Raw genomic sequence first — 25,620 nt, 5'->3', positions numbered from 1 at the left:
ATCTCATTTTATTTAGTTGCATTTTTATAAATATCCAATTAACGTTGTCAAAGGCTTTTTGAGCATCTAAAAACATTAATGATAATGTTTTATCTGGATGTTGCTCATAATATTCTAATACATTAATAATTGTTCTAAGGTTATTTTTAATCTGTCTGCCTGGCAGGAAACCATTCTGGTCTGAATGAATTTTACTATTTATAACTGTTTTCAACCTATCTGCATATATTGCAATAAATATTTTATAATCGACGTTTAATAATGATATTGGTCTATAGTTTTTAATTTTTTCCATTGCTGTATCCGGTTTGTGAATTAAAGTTATCAAAGATTCAGACCATGATTTAGGAATTTTGCCATCTAACCTGCATATTATTTCTTAATGTTTAATTTTCTATTTTATACCACTCTGCTGGAATGGCGTCTGGTCCTGTGGCTTTATTATTTTTTTGCTTCTTAATAGTTATAAGGAGTTCTTCCAGTGTTATGGGACTCTCCATCCTCTCCTGTTGTTCTTCTGATAACTGGGGTAATTCCGAACTTTCTAAATATTTAAATACTTCATCTTCCTCTATATTATCATTTTTATACAATTCTTTAAAAAAAAATTTGTACTATATTTGCTTTTCCTTCTGTATCATATTTTATTGTTCCATCTTTATCTTCTAATTGTTTAATTAATTTAGATTGTCTCTGTTTTCTCAGTTTATATGCTAACCATCTACCTGGTTTATTGGCATGTTCAAAATATTGTTGCTTAGCTCTTTTTATTTTTTCCAGCATTTGATTCTGTTCTTCCAATCTAATTTTATGTTTAATTAAATTTATTTTTTTCCCCAAATCCTTATTTTTCATGTTTTGTTGTGATATAAATTCTAGTTGTTTTAATTCATTCAGAGCGGAACGGGGGTGGAGATCAGCAGCGGAGTCCGGCGTTGGGGGCCTGGGGCCATGCGGGACTGCTCATCCAGGCTTGCCGGTCCACGCACGCCTGGATGAGCGGTCCCGCATGGCCCCAGCGCCGGACTCCGCTGCTGATCTCCACCCCCATTCCGCTCTGCAGCTGAGAGGCGCGTCCACTCCTTCGCCCTCCCGGGCACCCAGCGTCCGGCCCCACGCCGCCTCCACCTCCCGGTAAAGTGCCCGATCTCTTCCTGCAGGAACGGGTGGTGGGGCGCCGCGAAGGGCCGCGCTTGAAGGCCACCACGGCGCCGCAGTCCCAGAAAGTGGCGTGCTTTTTAAATGTGACGCTTTCCTTTCCTGCATCAGCCAGCAAAGCCGGGCAGTCGGCTTTGCTGGCTGGAGAAGCGAGCGATCTGGGGCTGCGTAGTTTTGCGCAGGGGGGACAGGGGGACAGGGCAGTCCCCGCCACCTGTGTCAGCGGCGAGGTGTGCTCGCCTTGTGCCATGGGGGGGAGGCGATGGAGGTCAGAGGTTTTCAAGCAGCCGCCTCCCCCCCCCACACAAACTTAGCCATGGTGCACTTAGCTGTGACTTTCAGTGGACAGTTTTTCAATTGCCAATCGCCTTTTCATGAATTTCGCATCCACTCACCGTGGAGGAGGAGGGGAGGAGGAGGTGGAGAGGCAAGGGGGTGGGGAGGGAAGCGGGCCTGCAATTGGCCAATTTCTTTCTCGCCTTTAGGGAGAGGAACTGTTGCTGCTCTGCCATAGGGCAGCAACAGTTTCTCTCCCTAAAGGCGACAAAGGAAGGGGCCAATTGCAGGCCCGCTTTCCTCCCCGCCCCCTTGCCTCTCCACTTTCTCCTCGCTGAGCAGCCGACCGCGGTGAGTTGACAGGAGATTCGGGAGCTTATTTTATCGACCAGTAAAATCTCGTGAGCTTGCCACGGGCCGGTTAAAAGACCTCGTTGGGCCGCATCCGGCCCGCGGGCCGTAGTTTGGGGACCGCTGCTCCAGAGTGATGCGTGCTCCCTCTGGGACTGTGTTCTCTTCAACAAAGGCCTCTCAAGCCCTATGGAGTTCTTTGAAGTAGAGCCCCATAGGCACATAAACACTTTTTGGTCAGAGGCTAAAGCTTCTGTGAGCCATGATCTCCTGTGACTTTAGGCACCTATCCACTTTTTGTAGAGAATGAATGCCTGAAGTTTGCGAGATTAGGGCATCCAGAAGCTCCTAGTCTGTACACGAAAATTGTTTGCATGCCAATGGGAAGCTTGAAGCCTTTGGAGGAGAGCCACCAAGACTGTCCACCTCTCCTGAAGTGCCAGGTAGCCTTGGTGAGTCAAAGAAGCCAAGCAGGACATACTCATCCTGTTCTCTCTCTACTCTCATCACTCACTCGGAGCAGCAAAGAAACATATAGGCTGGAGAGTAAGTGACCTGGCGCAGCAGGATGGGGGGGAGCAATTGAGATGGGGAATGAGATATCTCAGTGAGTCAGGGGAAGTCTTGAATGGTCTGAAGCAGGTGGCCTCTTCTGTCACTAGGTCCCCCGATGGCATTCCCCCCCATGAAATAACTCAAGTGCACTTAATGAGCCACGCATTTAATTAGCAAATACATGGCGAAAGGAGGGAGCTATCGCATTCAAGTTATGCAATTCACTCTTATGAAATATCGGGTTACGAATGGAATGGGCAGGCTACATTAAATTTGTAACTTGAGGACTACCTGTAATAACTCATTCCTGACCCAGTTCAGCCTGCAAGGAGTTTCTGCAGTACATTTCTGTAGATGAAACATTTAAAAACAAGCTGCCCCCTCCCCCCCCAAGTGTGTGGGTCTATAACTCCCACAATTCTCAGTTAGTTCAGGAATGTGAGTTGTCATATGTTTCATCTCATACAGCATAATTATTTTATCAATACCCATTGAGTTTTGTTTGTTGATCATTAAGGCTTTTCGGTTTGGCCATTGCAATGTTTTCAGTGAAGGTAAATGTATACCACATCTAGATATACTATGCTATTATAGCAATACTTACAGTAGATTGACTAGCTTGGACAACTGTAAGATTCACATGGAACTTTGATTAAAGGGTACTTCTTGATTTAAACTGTCTTACATATCAATGTGTTTTCCAAAATGATGTCCATAAAGTAAAATTTACTTTCTTACAGGAACATTCGATTAAAAGGACAAATAGTGCACCAGAATTGACCTCATACAGAGACAAAACACTTATAAAGATTTCTTCAAATTTCCAAACTGCTATGGACGAACTTGATATCATGAGCAAGCATGTTCCTTTAACAATACCTTCTACTGTAGTACAAGAAGCTGAACCTCCTCTAGAAAAGCATACCTTTGATGCTAACCTTTCAGGAATTAGTTTTAAACCTTCAAAAGTACCTACAGAGCCAGAGAAAGGTTCTGAAACAGCTATGGGAAATACCGGTGCACTAAAAATTCCTAAAGGAAATCTTTTTGAACCAGAGCCTGCTGAAGGTGAAATAGATCACACTGCTCTTGCTGATGAATGTCGAAAAGCTGGAATTAAGTACATCATTTTCCCAAAGAAAAAGAAAAAATCAATGAAAATAGGGAAAAGTATTACTACCAAAATACTGGATAGTATATTTCAAAAATTAAATGAACCTCCAAAGATTCTTAAAAGGTTGTTCATTTCATAATAATTTTATTATACATTAATTTAGACAGTTGGACTTGACAGATTTAAACCACAGATCTGTTGGTTAAAGATGTTTGGATTGGGGAAGATGTCTGCTGGAGCAAGATTGTATTAATTGCTATAGAGCTGCAAACTCAATTTGTTCCCTCAAAAGTTACTAAGATCCAGATCCTCAGCTTTGTCAATCTTAATGTACAAGTTTGGAACCAATGTGGGGGAATGCAGTCAAAACAAAGCTGACAATGAAATCAGCAGGAAAAAACCATTTTCTTATCGTTATTTCTCAAGGCACTTATTCTTTTTATTGCAGGCAAAATTATTATTATTATTTGTTTTTTTGGTCAAATAATCCTCCTTTCACAAGCACTAGTATTGCATCAGCAAATATATTCTTCCTATTGGTATAAACCAAGCTTTATTTTGCCACTGTGAAGGAACTAAATATTTATAAGCATTGCTAGGTTTGTGATAACTCTTTTTTAAAAGCCACTATTTTGGAGAAAATGCTAAACTATTTGTATGCATCTTATATTCCTTAGTATGTTTCTGGAAGTTGCTCATTTCTTTGAGTGATCACTCAGATTCGGCATTGTTTACAGAGGATATTCACATCTCTGGTTGTGCCAGGTCAGCCCTGAGGAAAATACAATGGGGGGGGGGGAAGTATTTAGTCAGCCACCTATTGTGCAAGTTTTCCCACTTAAAAAGATAAGAGAGGTCTGTAATTGACATCATAGGTAGACCTCAACTATGAGAGACAAAATGAGAAAACAAATCCAGAAAATCACATTGTCTGATTTGGAAAAAAATCTACAAATGTCAAGGGCTTGCACATAAGATCCCCTCTGTAGTCATGATATCCATGATATCTACCTGCCACTGGCCCATGTGATGTTACATTTGCTGTATACTACATGTATACTAGATAGTTCTTGCTCTGGTTATGCCATGGTTCAATGAATTCTTTCATTGATCAAAATTAGATATTTCTTTCATGCCTGACTCAAAGACATCTGTCACTTCACCTGAACTGGCATTATATACAGCTGACAAGTTCTGTAAGCATAGGAAATGCATTCAGGCCCTTTCTGCTATGAAAGGGAAGTTGAATGAAAATATGTGTGCAAAAATTAAAGGGTTGTTCAAGCTATATGAGATTGTCTTTGTAGGAGTAAAAGGAATCTTTTGTTTTACAGAATAATTGTAGTTCACTGAGGGAGATACTATTTCGAGTTTCCCTTTGAACTTGCAAAATAGATTGAATTATCTTCATCAGAAGTCAATTATTTATTTGTGGGGTGTATGCCATTCTACATGATTACAAAGTTATATACTTCCATACTAATGGACAATTCTACTTGTGTTTCCATAAGAACTTTTCTTACTATAATTTTAATATTATGTACTTAATTTGGGTAGTCCTATGGCATCTTAAATCTGTTTTAAGGTTGAAGTAGCATAAAGTGTTAAATACATAAAGAACAAGCTATTAAATATTGCAGTTTGTAACATTTTTTCAGTAATCTGTCATTACCTCAGTTACACATTGATTGTAATTTTGCTTCTCCTTTTTAGGTCTGGGTCTTTGACTGTTCAGAAGCTTAAGGTCCATAAACAACACTCTATTGAGGTATCTCGAGCAATTAAAATTTATAGAAGCCCCAGTCTCCCTTGTTTGCTAAACTTTGAAACATTTGCCAAAAAACAGGGTAAAAGATCTGAAGATTCTGATCATCTTTGGGCCAGGCTATTGTGGAATAAATGGTTTGAGGAGGTGTTTGTTCCCAAAAACAAATTTGCTGAAGATAAGCAGACATTGAGCAAACGTCTTTTGGTACAGGAAAAGGAGGTTGCTTCAAAAGAAAAAGAATTACCAAACTATGTGAATCCTTTTCTATTTGATGGCAAAAAAGAAGAACTTGAACAGTGTGAGCATGAGATTGAGAGAATAACCCAGGCGATAAATAAAGGATGTGCAAAAGCATTTAACTATTGTCGCCGTGGAGCAATATACAGAAAGATTGGAAAAATGCAATCAGCTTTGGATGACTTAGAAAAGGTTTGTTAAAACAAATACTTTCTTCATAAATTTTATTTATCTTATTGTATAGAAAAAGATTGTTAAGGGTGCCTCTTCCTCTTTCTTCTAGTATTCACTTTTCAAAAGAAAACTTTCCAGTTTTTAACATTAACTATTTTTGTATTCTAAATTGTTTAGCAGACAATGTCAGTGTTTCCACATGTATTTGCTTTCATATGCACATATGTATATATATAAGTACATATACACTTATTATACATATATATAAGTACATGTATACTTATTAGAAGGGAAGTTGACAAGAGACATAAGCAAGAAAACACAAATTTAGAGCTCTGAAAAGGTGCTTCCCGTTAAGACTTTCTGATTGTTTGCAGATTTTGTCATTGAACAGTATCAGCATATTTTCTCACATGCACATATTAATATAGTACCAAACTTTGGGCTTGTTGCATTTAATTCAACATGTGATATACCGGTGTAAAATAGTAATCATCTCTCATTCAATCATTTAAAAGTTAAGAGGAAGTAAGGGCCAATTATGCAAATACATAATTAAAAAGGACTTATTTGGACTGTTCCGAACCAATGTACCCTCTAATTTTTTTTCAGTGTGGGTGGAAAAGTATAGTGTCTGAGCGACAGTCCCTTTGGGACTGTGCAGCATAGAATAAATAAATAAATAAATAAACAAACAAACAAACAAACAAACAAACAAACAAATAAGAAACAAATCCCTTCTTTTTTATTAAAAGAAATTAATAATTAAAAAAACCAAAATCCATTACTATTAAAACTAAATCAACCAGCAAAACCAAAAACATAACTATTAATAAAAACAGGTGAGGGCTGGGTTTTTTTTCTCTGTTATTATTTAAGTGCTTTTACCATATGCTTTAAATCAAGAGTCACTTCTCTCTCTGTTTCTCTCTCTTTCCTGTCATTCTCTGCCTCAATCATTTTCTCATTTCTCTTTTCTCCCCTTTTTTCTATCATTTCTCTCTATCTCTTCCTTCCACTCTTCTGTCTCTCTCTTGCTTTCTCTGTCTCTCTCTCTCTTGCTTTCTTCCTCTCTCTCACTCTCTTCCTTCCTCTCTCATCTCTCTCTTTCTTTCTTTCTTTCTCTCTCTTTCTCTCTCTCCCCCTCTTGCTCTCTCTCTTTTTCTCACTTTCTCTCTCTTGTTTTCTTTCTCTCTCTCACTCTTTCTCTCTTGTTTTCTTTCTCACACTCTTTCTCTCTCTTGTTCTCTCTCTCTTGCTATCTCTTTCTCTCCCCCTTTCTCTCTCTCTCTCTTTCTCACTTTCTCTCTATCTTGCTGTCTGTTGCTCTTACTCACTCTTGTTCTCTCTCCGTTCTTCTCAGCGGAGGCTGGCGAAGGTGATATTCAATGTCGGGGGCGCGTGGGCAGTTGCGCGCGCTCCCTATCTCCATACCAGCCCACTCGGAACATTCAAAATAAGAAAAGCAATCGCGCGCGCGCCCACGACATTGAATATCATCTTCGCCGGCCTCCGCTGAGAGAACGCCTGCCCCGCCTCTCCTGCAACCCCCTTGCTGAGAGCCCGGGACGAAAGTGCTCTCGGCAAAGGGACTGTGAGACGGGCAGGGTGTGTGTTCCGGGTGCGGGAGGAGCCGCGCCCAAAGGCAGGAGGCGGTGGAGGAGCAGAGGGGGTGGATTGGGTGGGCGGGGGGCAGCGCTGAAAGGCTGAGGGGGCCGGAGGCACCGGGGGGAGGCAGGGGCGGCCACGGCTCCTTTCCCTTCTGCTGCCGGCGCCTCCCCCCCGCGGGCTGGCAGGGGGATGGGGAGCACGCAGCCGTGGAAAAGGGTGCACGGGGGGTATTTTGGGACGTACGCGCGCACATGCGCGCAGCTTTCAGGGAACAATGTTACGAACTATGTCAGCCTAATAACTTTGACTTATCACAGTGGCTACTCATCATGGAATCTGGAAGTATGTTACACCTCTCCCAAATTTCTGAAAACTTCCAAATAAAAAAAATTATACTTACCGTAATTGCGTGGAAAATACTAAAGCTTTGCAGTTTTATCAATTCATAGTCAACTCTCACCCAATCCAGAGATAGCCTCCCCATCCCCCAGGCCTCACTCAGTAGGCCTGTCAGCACCACATTCGATCAGAACTAACAACATTTAAATAATACTTATCATCAGGCCAGTATTTATAATATTTTCTTCCACACTATTGAAGTATAGAAATAACGCAGAAATAAAATAATCATTCTGATTAATTATGTCATATTTGTAGGCAATACATTTGGAACCATTTCTGGTTAATGCCTATTGGCACAGACACTTAATATTTGTTTATCAAAACAAAATTCTTCCAGCTCTAGAAGATTTGAATTTTATAATTAAATGCAACATAAGCTATACAGGTAAGTGTCTTTAAATCCTGTCATCAGTACTAAAATATGTTGCATATAGTGTGATATTGACTATATGTAACATATATCAGACCATATATAATTACTGAGATAGACTACTATTTAACATTTTGGTTAGTTAAATACAGTGGTACCTCAAGATACAAACTTAATTGGTTCCAGGGGGAGGTTCGTAAGATGAAAGGTTCGTAAGACGAAACATTGTTTCCCATAGGAAACAATGTAAAGTCAATTAATCCGTGCAACAACAAAAAAACCCCCGCAAAAAATAACGCTGCCGCCCGGCTGTCACCTTTTAAAACAGCCGGGGGGGGGGGGGGGGGCTTCCCAGCAGCCTCCCGAACCTGGAAGTTTGGCAAAATTTCGGGGTTCGGGAGGCTGCTGGGAAGCCCCGCAGCCCGGCTGTCAGCTTTTAAAACAGCCGGGCATGGCGGTGACGGCGGCGGTGCTGCTGCTCCGGTCGCCCGATTGTCTCCTGCCTCCCGCGCCCTTCGCTTTGGAAATGGACCCCGGCGGGACTCGGGAGGAAAAGTGGGAAGGGGCGCCAGGGAGGAGACCCTTCTCCGTGGGGATGCTGGTCCAGTCATCCCCCCCGCCCACGAGAAGCGGGTTGCGGTTTTCCCCGCACACCGATGAAGGTTGGGGAGAGCGGGAACCCCGGATCCGCCCCCTCCCCAAGTCCAGGGGGCAAGGAGCGAGGGGGCTGCGAAGGGGCGCGCGCGGCAGAGCTCCGGCGGAGGAGCCGCGCACAAAGGCCGAGGCGAGGCTGAGCAGGAGGAGAAGCCAACCAGCGAGGCGGTGGGCTGGGAGCCGCAGGCGAAAGGAGCTCGGGCATCGGAGCGCGGCGCCAGGCATTGTTCTCTGACCCCGCCCGCTCAGCCCCGCGGCGGCCCTTTCCCTCTCCAGGCTGCGGGCGAAGAAGAAGGGGAACCCCGGATCCGCCCCCTCCCCAACCCATTTCACTTTTTAAACAATGCCAGGGAAGGGACGTCTCCTTCTTCTTCGCCCGCAGCCTGGAGAGGGAAAGGGCCGCCGCGGGGCTGAGCGGGCGGGGTCCGGAGAACAATGCCTGGCGCCGTGCTCCGATGCCCGAGCTCCTTTCGCCTGCGGCTCTCAGCCCACCGCCTCACTGGTTGGCTTCTCCTCCTGCTCAGCCTCACCTTGGCCTTTGTGCGCGGCTTCTCTGCCGGAGCTCTGCCGCGTGCGCCCCTTCGCAGCCCCCTCGCTCCTTGCCCCCTGGGCTTGGGGAGGGGGCGGATCCAGGGTTCCCGCTCTCCCCAACCTTCATCGGTGTGCAGGGAAAACCGCAACCCGCTTCTCGTGGGCGGGCGGGTGACTGGACCAGCATCCCCACGGAGAAGGGTCTCCTCCCTGGCGCCCCTTCCCACTTTTCCTCCCGAGTCCCGCCAGGGTCCATTTCCAAAGCGAAGGGCGCGGGAGGCAGGAGACAATCGGGCGACCGGAGCAGCAGCACCGCCGCCGTCACCGATGAAGGTTGGGGAGAGCAGGAACCCCGGATCCACCCCCTCCCCAAGCCCAGGGGGCAAGGAGCGAGGGGGCTGCGAAGGGGTGCTTGCGGCAGAGCTCCGGCGGAGGAGCCGCGCACAAAGGCCGAGGCGAGGCTGAGCAGGAGGAGAAGCCAACCAGCGAGGCGGTGGGCTGGGAGCCGCAGGCGAAAGGAGCTCGGGCATCGGAGCGCGGCTTGTCAACCGGCGGCGCTCCCACCCTTCTTGAAAGCTTTCTGTGACGAAGCGCTGGGGGAGTGTCAATTCTCCAGGTCCGGAGGCCCCTTCGGCCCCACCAAGCTTCATACAAAGCCAAGCTTCCCAGCCAGCAGAAGCTGCTGTGGTGACGAAGGGGGTGTCAGGAGTTTCTCCCCACGGTGTCCTTGCCCTCCCGATCGGTGGGGAGAAGCTCCTGATGCTGCGCCCCCCTCACCTCCACAGCAGCCGGCTGGGAAGCTTGGCTTGGCCAGCACCCAGCTCTCCTGGCGGCCGCTTTCGATGCGGAGGCTCCCATGATCTCTCATCGGAATCCACACGCCTCTGCCTCCTGCTTTCCCTGGCACTTTGCTTGCCTCCTGCCGACTGCCCGCTTCCCCGGCTCACTGCTCCAGTCAGCTTCTAAGGTGCTGGCTTGAGCGAGCAATTCGCTTTGTCCCTACGGCACTCGGGACAGGGGGCTGGGCTGGATTGAATTAACCTGTTTCTCCTAATCATCTCCAGTTTTTTTAAAATTGGACACGGATTCAATTCCAATGGGTAGATGCCAGAACACTTAGAATCCACAGTAAGGAAAGGAGGAAGTCGTTAAGAATGCAAAGCGTTGGGATAGGCAACCGGCAGGCAAGGCAGTCCGCCCTGGGAATCCGAAGCCTCGCTAGCCTGGGTTGAATGAGCAGAAACTCCAGTGCCTTGAGCTTGGCTGTTTTCATTAGAAGGGGAACTGTCAAAAAAAAAATCCTGCTCATTTTAGATTCAAAATAAGGAAATTAGCGTTTAATTTTTTCTAAAGGGGGGATTCCGGAGTTGGAAGCTTGTAGAAGAGGAATCTGACATTGCCAAGGCACAAAAAAAAATCTAATCAAATTGTTGCCCTGAATCATGCATGGTGTTAATTCAAAAGCAACTCTAAATGGCTCTCCAGCTTCAGAGAAAAAAGGGGGGAGGTCTCATAATCAACCACAACTGTAAAGAACTTTTGCAAATTGGTGTTTTTGTTTTAATCACTCACGGTGGCCAGGCGCACGTACACGCTACCCAACAAGCTGCTGATTCCCCCTTTCCTTTCTCCTGTTGTTGCTTTGAAAATGCCAGATCGTAAATTGCTAGCGTTTTCACTGAGGGAAAAGGAGAAAGTGAAAGGGAGGGGAGTTAGCTTCCTGCTCCGGGAAGACAGAGAGGGTGGGGGCTGGGAAGGGAGTTCCCTCGAATGACAATCAAGGACATCAAATCAGTCTTTGCAACTGACAACTGACCCCCTTCTCTATCTCCATGCAAAGCTCTGCAATGCAAAGTCAGTAGCCCGGGTGACCTGATTCTCTCTCCACTTTCGCCTTCTCCTTTCCCTCGTCGAAATCGCAGGCAATTTATGGTCTGGCATTTTCTTTCTGTCTCTTTCCTTCCTTAATTCTTTCTTCCTTCCTTCTCTGCCCACTTTCTTTCTCTGTCTGCCTGCCTTCCTTCCTACCATCTTTCTGCCTTCCTTCCTTCCTAACTTCTTTCTTTCCTTTTCCTTCCTTCCTTTTCTTTCCTTCCTTTCCTTCTTTAATTTCCTTCTGTCTCTCTTTCTATCTTTCTTTCTCTCTCCCTTCCTCCTCTTCTCTCGGCGTTTATCGATCCATTGCCTCTCTTTCCTCCCCACCCTTTTTAATTTTGTGGAGAGCCGAGGTGACAGAGGGGGGAAGGGTAGGAGAGGGCGGTTTCTGTCTCTTTCCCCTCCTGTTCACTCGGGACTGGCGATGAGAGTCACGCACCAGCGCCTGTGTTCCTGCGCTCTCTCTTCCTCCCTCTCTCCGCCAGTGGAAGTCAGCGGCAAAGGGTGGGAGGGATTAGTTAACTTGGGCAGTGTCGAGGAGGGGAGTTCTGCCTGCCCAACGCACACGTAAACCAGGCGAGAGAGAGCAAAATAGGCAGCATCGAGAGTTGGGATCCCATTTTTTCCCCCTCCTCAGCTCTGGAACTTTGGCTGTTTTTACCCAGCTTTCTGCCTTCGCTTCAGCCTGAGTCACTTTCGCAGCTGCAGTCACCGTTTGCCTCGGGCCGAGGCGGTCCACCTAAGGGGGAAAAGCTGCCTCCCGAGCCCTCTTGCCTAGTGGGAGGCGAAGTGCTGGGGTGGGGGTACCAGGCCAGCCCTCCTGCCTCCCCCCTGCACTTCGCTTCTCATCGGGCAAAAGCGCTCAGGAGGCCACGGGTGAGGGGCGGGGAGGATCGGGAGGTTAAGTCTGCAGCGGCTGTTGCGGTGGGGACCTTTGGGTTTTTGGCTGAGGGGGAAGGTGAAGCACTGGGGTGGGGGTGTTAGGCCAGACCTCCTGCCTCTCCCCCCCAGCCAAAAACCCAAATGTCTCCGCCGCAGCAGCTGCTGCAGGAGGCTTCCTCACCCCTCGCCCGCAGAGCGCAGAAGAGCACTCTTTCCTGACGGGAGGCAAAGCGCTGGGGTGGTGGGTGTCAGGACAACCCCCCACCCCAGCTCTTCACCTCCCACCGGGAAAGAGTGCTCGGGAGGAAGTTCTGCCGGCCACGAGCGAGGGGCGGGGAAGATTGGGAGGCTTAAGTCCCTTATAGTGGCGGCTGCGGCAGCGACGCTTTGGATTTTTGGCTGGGGGGAGGCAGGAGGGCCTGCCTGACACCCCCCCCTCCAGCACTTCACCTCTCACCAGGCAAGAGCAATCGGGAGGCAGTTCTGCTGGCCATGGGCGAGGAGGATCGGGAGGCTTAAGTCTCCTGCAGGGGCGGCGGCGGCAGCGAGGCTTTGGGTTTTTGGCTGGGGGGGGAGGCAGGAGGGTCGGCCTGACACCCCCCCTCCAGCACTTCACCTCCCGCATGCAGATGGATGAGGAAGGGGGGCATCTGGACCGGGTGCTTTGGCGGGGAATCCCGGCGGGTGGGGAAAGTAATGGGAGAATCCCATCGGGGCAGTCACAAGGCAGGGGAATCCCTCTGTCAGTAACAGCGCACGCGCAGTAAGAGAGCCCACGAACCCGGGCTCAGGTTCGTAAGACGGAAAGTGTTTTTATGACGAGGCAAAGAAATCTTAAACCCCGGGTTCGTATCTCGAAAAGTTCGTATCACGAGGGGTTCGTATCATGAGGTACCACTGTATTTGTGAAATATTTTCTAGGTGTGATCGTAACAACAATGATAATTTAGATCATGAGTGGCCAACCTTTTGGCTTGCCACTTGGCTGCACTGAATGAAGAATTGTCTAGGGCTACATCTAAACGTGTGTGTGTGTATGTATAATGTGTACACACACACATATATATAAAATAGGTGTCCACCCTATCGACCTGCCTTGGATGTACTGAATGAAAATGGACAGACAGATGATAGATAGATAGATAGATAGATAGATAGATAGATAGATAGACAGACAGACAGACAGACAGACAGACAGATACTCTGTTTCTACCAAAATAAGACATTCCCTGATAGTAAGCCCAATTGAGCTTTTAAGTGCATGGCAATAAGGAAAAAGGCTTATTTCAGGGTTCAAAAAAATATAACACAGGATTTATTTTCAGGGAAACATGGGAGAAAGAGAGAGAGAGATTGAGGAATATATATACATATGTATGTATGCATGCATGCATGTATGTATGTATGTATGTATGTATGTATGTATGTATAAGTGTAACATATTTTTGCTGATAATGAAAAGGAAAGGAGACCACTATAGATCTATTTCAGGCTTATTTGTATATGTATATATGTGTGTGCGTGTGTGTTTGTGTATTTACACACATACACATACACACATATATACTTACATACACAGTATATATGTATAAACACACACACACACACACACATATAGATGCATACACACACACACACACAAACACACACACAGCTAAATGAACAAAGCAAAATTTACTCTTAACATCAGTGACTGTTGGTGTCCCCTCACTCATTCTCAGTCCAACACTCATAACAGGATTGTTGTTGTGGGGGAAATAGGAGGGGGAAGAAATATTAGGTATGTTCACTGCATTCATCTACTTATAAGGTAATAAAGGTAGGATTAAAAATCTAATAAATTATCCAATTTTCTATTAAAAGTTTAATTACATTTAACAGAAATTATTTTAAAAAGTGGATATGAATGGTATTAAATGCTATTAATATATAAGATATTTTTCTCCTAATTTGAACCTGTAGATGCTTATTTGTCAAGAGCTCAGATATACAAAAACCAGGGAAATAATCAATTGGCCATGATAAATTACACTTTGGCACTGAGATATAGACCAACAGATCCTGAAATATATTACAAGAGAGGTGAAATCCATGAAGAAGAGGGTGAGTTAATACTGGCAATGGAAGATTATTCAAAGGTATGTATTATTATTTTTAATTTCATTATATATTGACCAGCTCTTAAAGAATTACATGATTAAATCTATGCACCAAAAGAATTAATTAAAAGAGCAATTTGTTTTAAAGAAAATTCAACCATGATAATAATACCTCTGAAACAGTATTGGGCAGCCACATACTATTATTATTATTATTATTATTATTATTATTATTATTATTATTATTATTATTAATTATATTTGTATGCCGCTCCTCTCCAGAGACTCAGAGTGGCTCACAACAAAAACAACAATGTGACAAATCCAATATATTAAAAGATATCTACTGCGCTAACTGGATGGTTCTCAGTGGCCGGTGCAGGCGTGCACACTCCCAACATGTGCGTGCGCTTGCCCCTTGCGAGATTTCAGCTATTTTCACCTATAATTTTGCTTCCATGTATGCGCAGAAGCAAAAAATCACGTAAATAGCCGAAATCTCACAAGTGTGAGATTTGGGCTATTTTCACTGGTATTTTTGCTTCCACGCATGCACAGAAGCAAAAAACTGGTGAATTTCGGTCCGGGAATCTGTCCATTTTGCCATTCCCGGGCCAAAATCTTGCTGTTCCCTGGCCATTTCCACTGAGGACTCCATGACTGCTCTGAAACCCAGATAAGTTTTAATGTACCATATTTTTTGACTATAAGACGCACTGGTGTATAAGATGCACCAAGATTTCAAAGAGGTAAGTAAGAAAACAAGTATTTGTCCTCCCCAACCTCCCCAAAGCCCTGCATGCCCCATTTTTTTTTTTTTTGCAAAAATGGCCCCTTTTTCCCACCCATTTTTTGGTAAAAAATGGAGTGGGCAGGGGGTTTGGGAGGTCTGCGGAGAGCTCCTGGGGGCTGCTGGAAAGCAAAAAGGGCCCCATTTTTTGCAAAAATGGGACACGGGGGGCAGGGTTTCAGGAAGCCAAAAATGGCTGTATATAGGACGCACCAACATTCCCACCCTCTTTTTGGGGGGGAAAGGTGCATCTTATACTCGAAAAATATGGTAATTTGTATTAAAGCATGGTGGTATGTTGTTTAAAGAAAACAATAGAAATATATAAATAGCTTTAAAGTTAAAATAGGAATAAAATAAAAATAATAAAAAATAAAAAATAAACTAAAAAGAATACCAAAACAAACAAAAAATTCAAAGGGCCAACTTGATGGACCACTGGGTCTTTTTCTGCCATCAGATTTCTATGTTTCTAAACAAAACCAAAGCTGGATAATCTTCAATTTGTCTATGTCTGCAAGTTAAAATAATAATAATAAATAAATAAAACAAATGAATAAAGAAATAGTTTCAGATTGTTCCTTAATCCCCAAACATTGATTATATGAAAGTAATAAAAACATATAACATTGATTACCGGTATATGAAAGTAATAAATACTACTCTAATAAATATTACAAATAATAACAACAAATAACAATACTTTTATCAATTTTGGGGGTCAACTTGAACTGATATATGTCAACTCTGAGAACTCCATGCAGGTACAGTCATATGAAAAAGTAAGTATGACCTCTTTGACTTATTTGGTTTTACATATCAGAACATGAGAAAATCATCTAGTCTTTAGCAATTCTTAAAAGTTGGTAAATGCCACCTCAGATTAACAACACATGACATACAGTATATTACACAAAAAAGTAAGCCAAATGGAGAAGCCATGTATTATTGTTCATCACAACTCTTTTTAGAACTGCTAAGGACCAGATGATTTTTATTATGTTCTGATATGCAAGATCAGAGAAGTCACATAACCAGGAGTGGGCTGCTGCCTGGATGGGGGCGGGGGGGGGGGGGGCGGAACACAGTGGGGTAGCGAAAATGGAGCTCAACCCCAGTTTACCCAATTTGCACTGAAAGAGGTTGAAAGAAAATGCAGGGCATCCTGCATAAGCCACACCCACAGTGTGGTAGTAAAAATTTAGGTAGCCCTTCACTGCACATAACTGTATGTCTAGATTGGGGGAGGACCTGCACAGGCAGAAGAAGCCATTCACCCACACCTCCCATGACTAAAAGCCAGGCCTCCGTCCACTTTTATCAGTTTTCCTGCAACAAAAGAGGAAGCAATGAAATTGCCTTCATATTAGCAAGCCTGCTTTAGATGGCTGGGTTCCTATTCCTGTATGATAGCTAGCTGAGGGTACCTTTGATGGTGAGGGAAACACTGCTTCCACTTTTTCTTCCAGTAACTTTCAGCAACTTAGCAGTCTCTTCTCTGCTCTCCCAAGTAGCTCCTTGATCAATTGGTTTTGGAGTCTTCTCCTTGCAATAGCACTCCTCAGCTGCGGAACAGTCAAATGAGCAATAGACTGCCATCACCTGCTGGACACCACAAGGGGTAGTTCAGCACCTGCAGGCTATTGCACAGTTGTCTGCTGAGGCCAGAGCTTATTTAAACTTGTTATATTCTGAACAAAGTAAATTATTCAAAAGCACTGTAAATGTCAGCATTGCAATATTGTTATAATGCAATTTTATATGTTTACGTTAGAAGTAAAAAGTCCCAATGCACAAAGGGATTTACTGGCAAGAAAATATGAACAGCACCAACGCCTCTGTATTTCAGGCAGAAAACAAATCAAAAACTTAGAATCTGATCTATCGAAAGCAATTATTTATTACCTTTTAAAATGACTGTTATTTGCATTGTTTGGAATTCTGATGAATATTAAAATAAGGGTAAGCTTTATCAAATGTTGTATGCATTTTTAAAATCAATGTAGTGCCTTTCCTATGATCCCCAAAGAATTGATGCACGTATGAAACACGGAGTATATTATTTTAACAAATCTAATTGGAATGTAGCTATGAATGATTTTACAACTGTGATTAAAAAAGATCCAAAACATGCAGAGGCAAGGTAAGCACAAATTATATTTTATCTGAAATACTTGTAGTCTGTAAACTAATCTACAGATATCTAATATAACGCCCTATTTTATTATTTGTAAGCATCCACAATTAATTCCTTCCACAATTAATTCCCTCCTCTGCAAGCTTAAGGACCTGTAAAATAGGTTTAAAGACATTTTTATTTGACTAGCAGGTTAGTGAAGGGCTTACAGTATATCCTGTATAAATGATATAAAACAAAGATAAAGTTTATCTTGTGACAGATATGCTTCACTATTTTTAAAGCTATGAACATACATATAATATTAGTTTGGTAGTCAAAATAGATGAAAAGTTCAGAGGATTGAAATAGAATCTTAGATGATTGAGTAGCTTTCTCTGAACTTTCTCATTTCATCTCTTATTTATTTTTCATTAAGAGAGGGTGCAGACTTAGGGTATTAAGTAATCCAGCACCTTCAATGAAGTCCTCAATCCTAATATATTTTGAGGTTTTATATATATATATATGTGTGTGTGTGTGTGTGTGTGTGTGTGTGTATGTATGTATGTATGTATGTATGTATATATACATATACATATACATATACATATATACATACATACATGGAAATTTACCGTTTCTGGTAATTTCTGTGAAACAGAAATAATGCATTTGCTGAAATATTTGAATATTTGAACAATTCCCAAATGCAAATATACAATGGACTGTAAAGAACAGATAAAACTGAATAGTAAAGATCTTCCTATGTTTTTTGATGAGGTATGGATGAAATAGGGAGGGTTTTGTGGAGTATCTGAATATGGGAATGACATCAGGCAAATCCTAGAATGTCTTGAATGAAAGTTTGAGCTGACATTTACTTATTATTGTAAAGTTAAACTTATATGGTGACTTGGAAATATAGAATATCGGTATAAATTATATCAGCAATCATTGGACAAATATATACACAAGTATATTTGCTGTCTTGGAAGCGACTGGGATAGCTGTTGTTTCTTTTATACCTTAATTATATAAGGAGAATTTGGGGGGAAATGTTCCTTCTAGCTCTTTAGGTTATGTCTTACCTCCAAGGTAAGAACTTCTCCCACCTGTCTATACTTCTGCAAGAGCCTGAAGACCTGGCTGTGCCAGATGGCCTGGGGACCAGATGGGGAAATCCCACACTGGCTGCTGGATTGATAACAAACTCCACCCATCCTCCTTGCTCTCTGCTCTCCCCTCATATATCTTTTTGTTATAATATTGAGCTATTCTCATGTTCTTTTTCATTGTTTATTTCTTTATTCTATTATTGTACTCCTGGTCTATTTACATTCTTTGCCTTTCTTCCTTTTTATTTTTGGTAAGTCACTTAGAGTAACCCCATGGTGAGATAGATGGCAAATGAATTTAACAAATACATATAACAAATTATATATAAATAAATATAAATATATAAAATATAAATTATGTTTAAAAATTTAATTCTTACAGAAATACATAATTGCTTTGTCAGTTCAGATGCTGTGTTTTTAAAAAGTTTTAAGTAGAATGACTTGGAAATAATGATGCAACTTTCTTTCCAGAACCTACAGAGGAAAAATATACATTAAGCAAGAACAGTATATGAATGCAGCTGAAGATTTCGCTGCTGCAATTCATTTGAATCCCCGTAATTGGATTGCATTCTATTACAGAGGTTGCATTTTGAGGAAAATTGATCCCAAACAGTCTCTACAGGACTTAAGTGTTTCTGGTATTACTATTTTAATTTTCATAAAAAACATGGAAAAAATGTTTTTGTTTCAATGAATTTGTTTTTTTGTAATTATGAGAAAAATATTGTATGCATTTTGAAAAATTTATTTGTGTTTGTATGAAATTTTGAACTGAAATTACAGAACTCCTAGTTATCTACTGTATATCTTATCTATCTAATTATTCATTATAGTTGCCTGTTTCTTCATGTGATCCTGTATATTGTTTATTTAAATGTAAGCAATGCTAACATGTATCATTTTCTATGCAGTTTGTCCAAAATATATACTGAATTGATATACACTTTTCATATGAGGGCCATTAATATGATAGTTTGACATTTGAGATGAAAGCCACTTTGCTGAGTTCTAGTCCAGCTTAGGGCACAAAGCCAGCTGCATGATTTGGCCCAGCCTCTCTCTTTCTCTCTTAGTCCTAGAGGCAATGGCAAACCATCAAAGTAGGCTACTGGAAACCATTTCTTGCTAAGAAAATCACTAAATCTTGTCCAGACAATGGGCAGGAGTCAACCCTTACTTGAAGCCACACACACACACACACATACAAAAGTTGATAATGCAATTTCCCCCAAACATAACTTTTTTATATGATCATAGCCAAGAAAAATTGGCTTATACAAGGCCAAAAACTAGTTTGTTGCCATAGTGGCGATCATTCAGGTATTTCAGGATATTTCATTTTTTAGAAATCTGTGAAGGTTTCTTTTACATTTCTTAATAGTCACACATGCAAGCACAGAGACATAAGGACACTTTTAGATATTACTAGATTCTGCTTCAAATATTGGTGAGCTATTTTATAATTGGGACTTCAATAAAATATTAATATGGTTTAAGTTTCTTGTATATAGCAAATATTATTTTTCCCTTTTCTTATCAAATTATTAATTTTTAATTAATAATTATTAATTTTTCTGAAACTCAATTCAAATTCAATATTATAAAAATTTTGAAATTTCTACCAGATTAGTGAAGAGCAAATTAACTTTTTGCCTCTTTCCCCCTTGTGTATTGCCTCTTTCTCTCCCTTGGTGTGTGTGTATGTGTGTGTGTGTGTGAGGGGGAAGCAAGGCTATCAGGCATTGCTTTGAAAGTACTTCTCCCTGCTTCCTCCCCCTTATTGAATAATAACAATGAGGGGGAGGGAGCAAGGAGACGTACCTTCAAAGCAATGCCTGATAGCCCTGCTTTATCTTCAGGAAGAGAAAGAGGCAATATGTCAAGGTTCCAGGTAGCATCCAACTTAAATCAGAGTCTAAGTCAAAGTATTTCTCAAATTTCCTATTTATTGCCGAAACCATCCTGGCACCTACACTGGGAAACCCGAATCTGAGCTTCCCACCCAGTTGAAAGTTCACATGCCTTTCCCCTCACTAACAAACTTGTCACGTTGCCCACTCAGATTGTCCCAGCATGGCAACTCCTCCTTCTGCTTCTACCCATTTTTTAAAAGAATGCTTTGTGGCTGCATCTGCTCCCTCATGAAAATCACCCCTACCAATTTCACATAAACATCAGGCTTTCTACAGATAGTGTGTCAAGCCACTAATTTTTCACCAACTTTTGCACCGGCTTGACAGGTGGCCTTCCCTCAAGAAAATAGTGTATCCTGCATTGGAGAGAGAGAGATCACAAGGGGTTAACCAGTTTAATCACCTTCCCTCCCTAGGGGGACCCTTGGGCTTATCTGGGTATTTGTCATGAAATTGTTTAACTAATATATCCGCTTTCACTTTCCAACTTTTTACCCATATGGATTCAGACAAAGGGTACCCCTTCCAATGAATGAGGTATTGTAACTGGCCTCTAATTACATGGGAATCTTTACAGGGACCCCTTGCAAAAGAGCCCCTCCAATTTCTAAATCAATACATCTATTTACAAATTATTAGCTAGTCATCTATTAATGAGAAAATAGTTAACAGGAAGAACAATAATAACAATAATAAATAAAGACAAAGTTAAAATGTCAAACCCTCTGTTACTCAATTGTTATTGTAATCAACTTGTAGAAAATTTGCTGTGGCATCTTATCTATCCCAAATCATACCAAAAATTAAGAGTAATTCATTCTGGATCCAATATTTTTTGCTCCTAATGGCATACCTTATCATATTTTGTCTATGTCCAGATAGAGTGATTTCCAGATAAGTGTAATAAATCCATTCTCCAATGTCCCTCAGTCCTCCTGAGGGAAAAAACCAAAACAATTGATCATTTCTCCCTTCAGCCAAGTTAATAGTATTGTAAAAAAGGAGGAGTTAGTTCTCCATCTGTTGGGTCCATTTTTCTTTGGTCTGAAACCCTCACATCAGAATCCTTTTATGTAACATAACTAAAAGTACATACCTTTGCATACTTTCTATGGCCATTATCGCCTCATCAATCTATTTAGAAAACTTTAAAGTTGCATGTTAGTAGAAAGTCTTTTCTTAGATTTCAGTAACTATTGCTTGTCTATATAATATGATACATTGTTGCTCTGTGCAACTTGATCAGGGAACAAAGAACGCTGAAGCAGAAGGAAATAGGAAAGTTTTTTTCTGGATCTTTCAATCTAAGATTAAAATAAAAATTAAAAAAATCCTGCAAATGTTTTGCAAATACAAAAAATGCAAAAATCCTGTGGTGAAAGTCCAATATTAATGTAAATCAGATGAAAGCACTTCACCATCCAAAAACACGCCACATTTCCTTACAAGGAATGTGAAAGTTATTCAAAACGACATAAATCAAAGGAAAAAAAATAGCTAAAATCCAGTAGGAATTGAAATAATTCAGCTTTTAACCAGCTGGTCAACTTTTAAATACAAAAAGCAAAGTGAAACAATGCATTCACAATACATCCAGGTGGGTCCATCACAAGAGTGGGTTCTAACTTACCTCGCTGCTGGTTTGCTTCCTCCCATGTTGCGTGGCATGTGCAGTGCCCCCTCAAAAGTTGAAAACAAGATGGTGACACATATGTAGTGCTAGAAACTCAGCGCCCATCAACCTAACCGGTTCTGTGACATCATTGTGATGTCACCAGCAGTTTGCTACTGGTTTGGGCAAACCAGTCCAAACTGGCAGAAACCCACCTCTGGTCTACCACCATCCAAAAATCATTTTGGGTCATTACAAAGTGCTTATGTTCAAATCCAGGGAGCAGCACTGTAGGGAACTAGTTTTGGCAGCAAAAATAGCAGATCATTGGTAAGAGAGTAAAAAGCAGTCATGAGGAGATGAACATCAAATTAACTTGAAGAATATTATTAAAACATACAAGTGAAAGTTCAGTTTACCAGACTTTAATGCAGTAGATTTTTAATGCAACAGACTAAATTCTAGTATGCTTTCCTTTACATTACAACATTGTGATGCAGGTGGCAGTATTTATGTTGTTTGTGTCATGTAATGCAAATAACATTTGTGTAGTGATGTCACATATATGATGTAACATTGTCTTGATGATGCTTTCTTCAATTGATCCCAGAAAAGAATTGCCTCCTTTGAATTAATTTATTAAAACAGAATTTATGAAAGCTGGATTTATAGGCACATTTAATGAGTGAAAATTTAATGACATTCTTCTTCTCTTCCAGTCCTTCTCAATCACAAATTTGAGAATATTGGTTCTTTTCTTCAACGTGGGATCTTGTATGCAGAATTGAAACAGTGGTCCCTGGCTATCTGTGATTTTGAAAATGCAATTACTTTGGACAGGTATTTTTTACTGGCTTGCTCTCTTTTCTTAATTACTCGCTCTTTACTGTAGCATTTAGTCATACAAACCAGTTGCAAAAATAACATGCTACACAAAACAGCCATCAGAAACATTTTTTTCTACAAATTTGGAAGGGCGCAACAAGGTAGCACCCTCTAATGTAGTATCACTTACAAGTCTTGAAATTAAAATAAATATTGTTATGGTAATTTCATAAAATGAGTCCAGTATTCTATTTTATCAGGTACATGCCTAACCCCAAAGCACTCTTAATACAACAGGAAATTCTGCCATTCAAATAGTGTTACCCATTCTCCAATAAAAGTCCATTGTCTAGGAACTTATTTTTCTACAATAGCAGACATGATGTTTTTCTTGTTCTTCAGGAATAAAGGTGAAATGAAAGAAAGTAGCATGACAGAAATACTTTTTGTAAAACTTACTTATCTGTGCTTGAAGACAATAAATTCTATGAAATGAATTGCTGCAAAATGTAATACTGTATTTATACAATTTTGTCTATGTATTAGGAGTCTTACAACACCTTATATAAACATTGGATTGATTATGATGTTGCATTCGGATCAGTATTTTGATGCTGTTATGAAGTTCACTGAAGCCATTCGGGTTGATCCATTAGATATTAGACCTTATTTGTGTCGAGCTCAAGCTTACCAAAAGGTATTTATTTTACATATTTAAGAATTATAAATATTTATTCCCAAGCAGCCATTTGTCTACCATGCAATAGTGAGAGATTTTTCATTCAGGATTTTTGTTTTTCTGAATTGTTTATGAATTCAGCTAGTTTTAAAATTATATAATTGAAATGGAACAGGCCTTCAGTTTTATCATAAAAAGATAGGCAGCTGTGTTGAATTTCTATTACAGAGTCCAAATGTCCTTCAACAATTATATTCCATCATCTCTTTAACATTTTTATCCTAGTTTGTCCATGTTTTCTCTCTTTGGTCTTTGTCTAATTGCAAACCTGGGGACCAGAATCCTAGCTGTTAAGTTATTTTTCTTGCTTCTTGTAGCAAACCCCTATGAGTTTGCACTAGTTTTCTCATTTTTCCAACTTTATTGCTATCCCCTAGTTACATTGAACTTACGATTTGACTAAGGATTTCCAATGCTATAGACAAAAAATATTGATATGAACATATGTTTAAACAAAAATAGAATTAAGAAGGAATAGTAATTGGAGAAGATGATTTCCTAGAGAAGGAGGGAGGGGAAGGATATTTTTGTTATTAGGCAATGATGCTGATGATGTAACTGAAAGTAATCTAAGCCAATATTTACTGAGAAATTTGTTCTACAAAGTGGGCTCTTATCCAAACCAGATCCTCTACATTTTCTTTTCTCCTCTGCACATCAATATTCAAATTATGTGTCTTTCATAGTAATCCAGGTTTTGTCATAATATTCTGTTTTACTAATCTCTTCGGTTGAAAATACTTTGTGGTGGATTACATAGTGTATGTGCTGCAGTATCAGATCAGTGGTATAATCAACTACATACTAAGGAAGAATGGGAAACTGAACAGTCAACAGTTTTAGAGAAGTGGGAATTCATCTAGACAGAAGAAAACTTGTTTAGTGTAGTCATGAAGATATCAAAATTGGAAAGGGAGAGTGTGAAATCTATTTTAGGCATGAAACCAGTTGAGTGGTCTTGGGCCAGCCATTCTGTTCCAGGCCTAGGAAGGAGGCAATGACTGATAACTTTCACAACATTGCCAAAAACCCTGCAGGGACTAGTTTAGGCAATTGCCAGATGTCAGAACATTGACTCAAAGCACTAAAGAAAAGGATGGTCCATGTCAGATGGCCCACAGCTGGCACGCAGATCCATATCTGCTGGCACGCCCTAGCTGTTGTCCTAGCTCAGCTCCATTGTGCTGTGTGTGCCCGCCAACTGATTTTTGGCTCGCACAGAGGTTCTGGGAGGGTGTTTTTGGCTTCCAGAGAACCTCCGGGGGGGGGGGAGCATTTTTACCCTTCCCCGGCTTCAGGGTAGCTTTTGGAGCCTGGGGAGGGCGCAACACGAGCCTACTGGGCCCACCAGAAATTGGGAAACAAGCTATTTCCAGCATCCAGAGGGCCTCTGGGGGGTGGGGAGAACAGTTTTCATCCTCCCCAGGCATTGAATTATAGATGTGGGTACTCGCGCAAGCGCAATAGCACACGCGCATGCTCTTTCGGCACCCGAGGGGAAAAAGGTTCGCCATCACTGGTCTATGTGATCTGGTTTGATCCTAAATGTTAAAAAAGGAGAAAAATATTTGTTTTTAAACAGAATGTACTTAATGTCCTACTTAATGTCTCAGCATTCACTACTGAGAAATAAAAATGTTTCTTTTAAAAAAACACAGATCCATGATTTAAAGAGTTCTGTTAAAGACATAAATAGAGCCATTCATCTCCATCCCAACTTACCCCATTTATTGTTAACAAGGTAAGCACTTACGATAATTATCAACATCAAAGTGGCATTTCAAGATTTTTTTTTTCATTTGCAGTATAAAAACAAATTTTCAGTGTATGATAGCAAGGGCAAAAGATGGAAAACCAGGTCACCCCTCATATCTTTCTCATCTTTATGCAGTTTCGTGATTGGAGCCCAAACATTACAGGGTCAATGAATAGATTGTAGATCTTCAAAAAGTGTATTTCCTTAGAAAAGTGCTCAATAATTGTGTGCCGTGGAAATATTAACAATGAATCAAGAATCCATTTAAATTAAGTGTTTTTTAGATGAGAAGTTTTGGAGTGGATAGGAGCATAAAAGCAGTACCTGTTTTGCAGTTCTTTAAAGCAGCCATAATATTTGTTGGGATTATGCAACTGCTGTTTGGAGCTGGTAGTGTTCCCAGAAGAGTTGCATTTATATTTCATGAAGCATCTCTTTGAAATGGAGTCTAAAACTCTGTACAGTCACAATAGTTGACTATACTAATTGTATAGTTGAATAGTTCTTAGGGTGTATGAATTGGGAAAAATAAACTTTGATGAAAATTAATTTATTATTTATTAATTGGATTTCTATGCTGCCCCTCTCCGAAGACTTGACAAGAACTTGGATAAATAAATTTCTGTGTAAAACTAGAAACAAATAAAATTTGATAATTAGAAAATAAAATTAATTGCATATTTATTAA

At 41.3% G+C, this 25,620-nt stretch overlaps 1 protein-coding gene across 7 annotated transcripts in view; it reads left to right on the top strand.

Annotated features, from left to right (window-relative positions):
* Positions 1-25,620, top strand: part of TTC6 (tetratricopeptide repeat domain 6) — a 121,690-nt gene that overhangs the window by 65,032 nt on the left and 31,038 nt on the right. For all 7 annotated transcript variants that reach the window (XR_011559447.1, XR_011559446.1, XM_070755270.1 and 4 more), the window contains 9 exons: positions 3,081-3,577; positions 5,168-5,651; positions 7,902-8,031; positions 13,921-14,096; positions 16,854-16,990; positions 18,556-18,725; positions 22,332-22,452; positions 22,984-23,134; positions 24,835-24,917. Coding sequence is in view for 5 of the 7 variants with exons in the window: in XM_070755270.1 (XP_070611371.1) it covers positions 3,081-3,577; positions 5,168-5,651; positions 7,902-8,031; positions 13,921-14,096; positions 16,854-16,990; positions 18,556-18,725; positions 22,332-22,452; positions 22,984-23,134; positions 24,835-24,917 (1,949 nt within the window). In the remaining 2 variants the exon portion in view is untranslated. The remainder of the gene's footprint in view (positions 1-3,080; positions 3,578-5,167; positions 5,652-7,901; positions 8,032-13,920; positions 14,097-16,853; positions 16,991-18,555; positions 18,726-22,331; positions 22,453-22,983; positions 23,135-24,834; positions 24,918-25,620) is intronic.

The sequence above is a fragment of the Erythrolamprus reginae genome, chromosome 1 (genome assembly GCF_031021105.1).
Source record: "Erythrolamprus reginae isolate rEryReg1 chromosome 1, rEryReg1.hap1, whole genome shotgun sequence".
NCBI lineage: Eukaryota > Metazoa > Chordata > Lepidosauria > Squamata > Dipsadidae > Erythrolamprus > Erythrolamprus reginae.
This window is presented reverse-complemented; position numbering and strand designations above follow the sequence as displayed.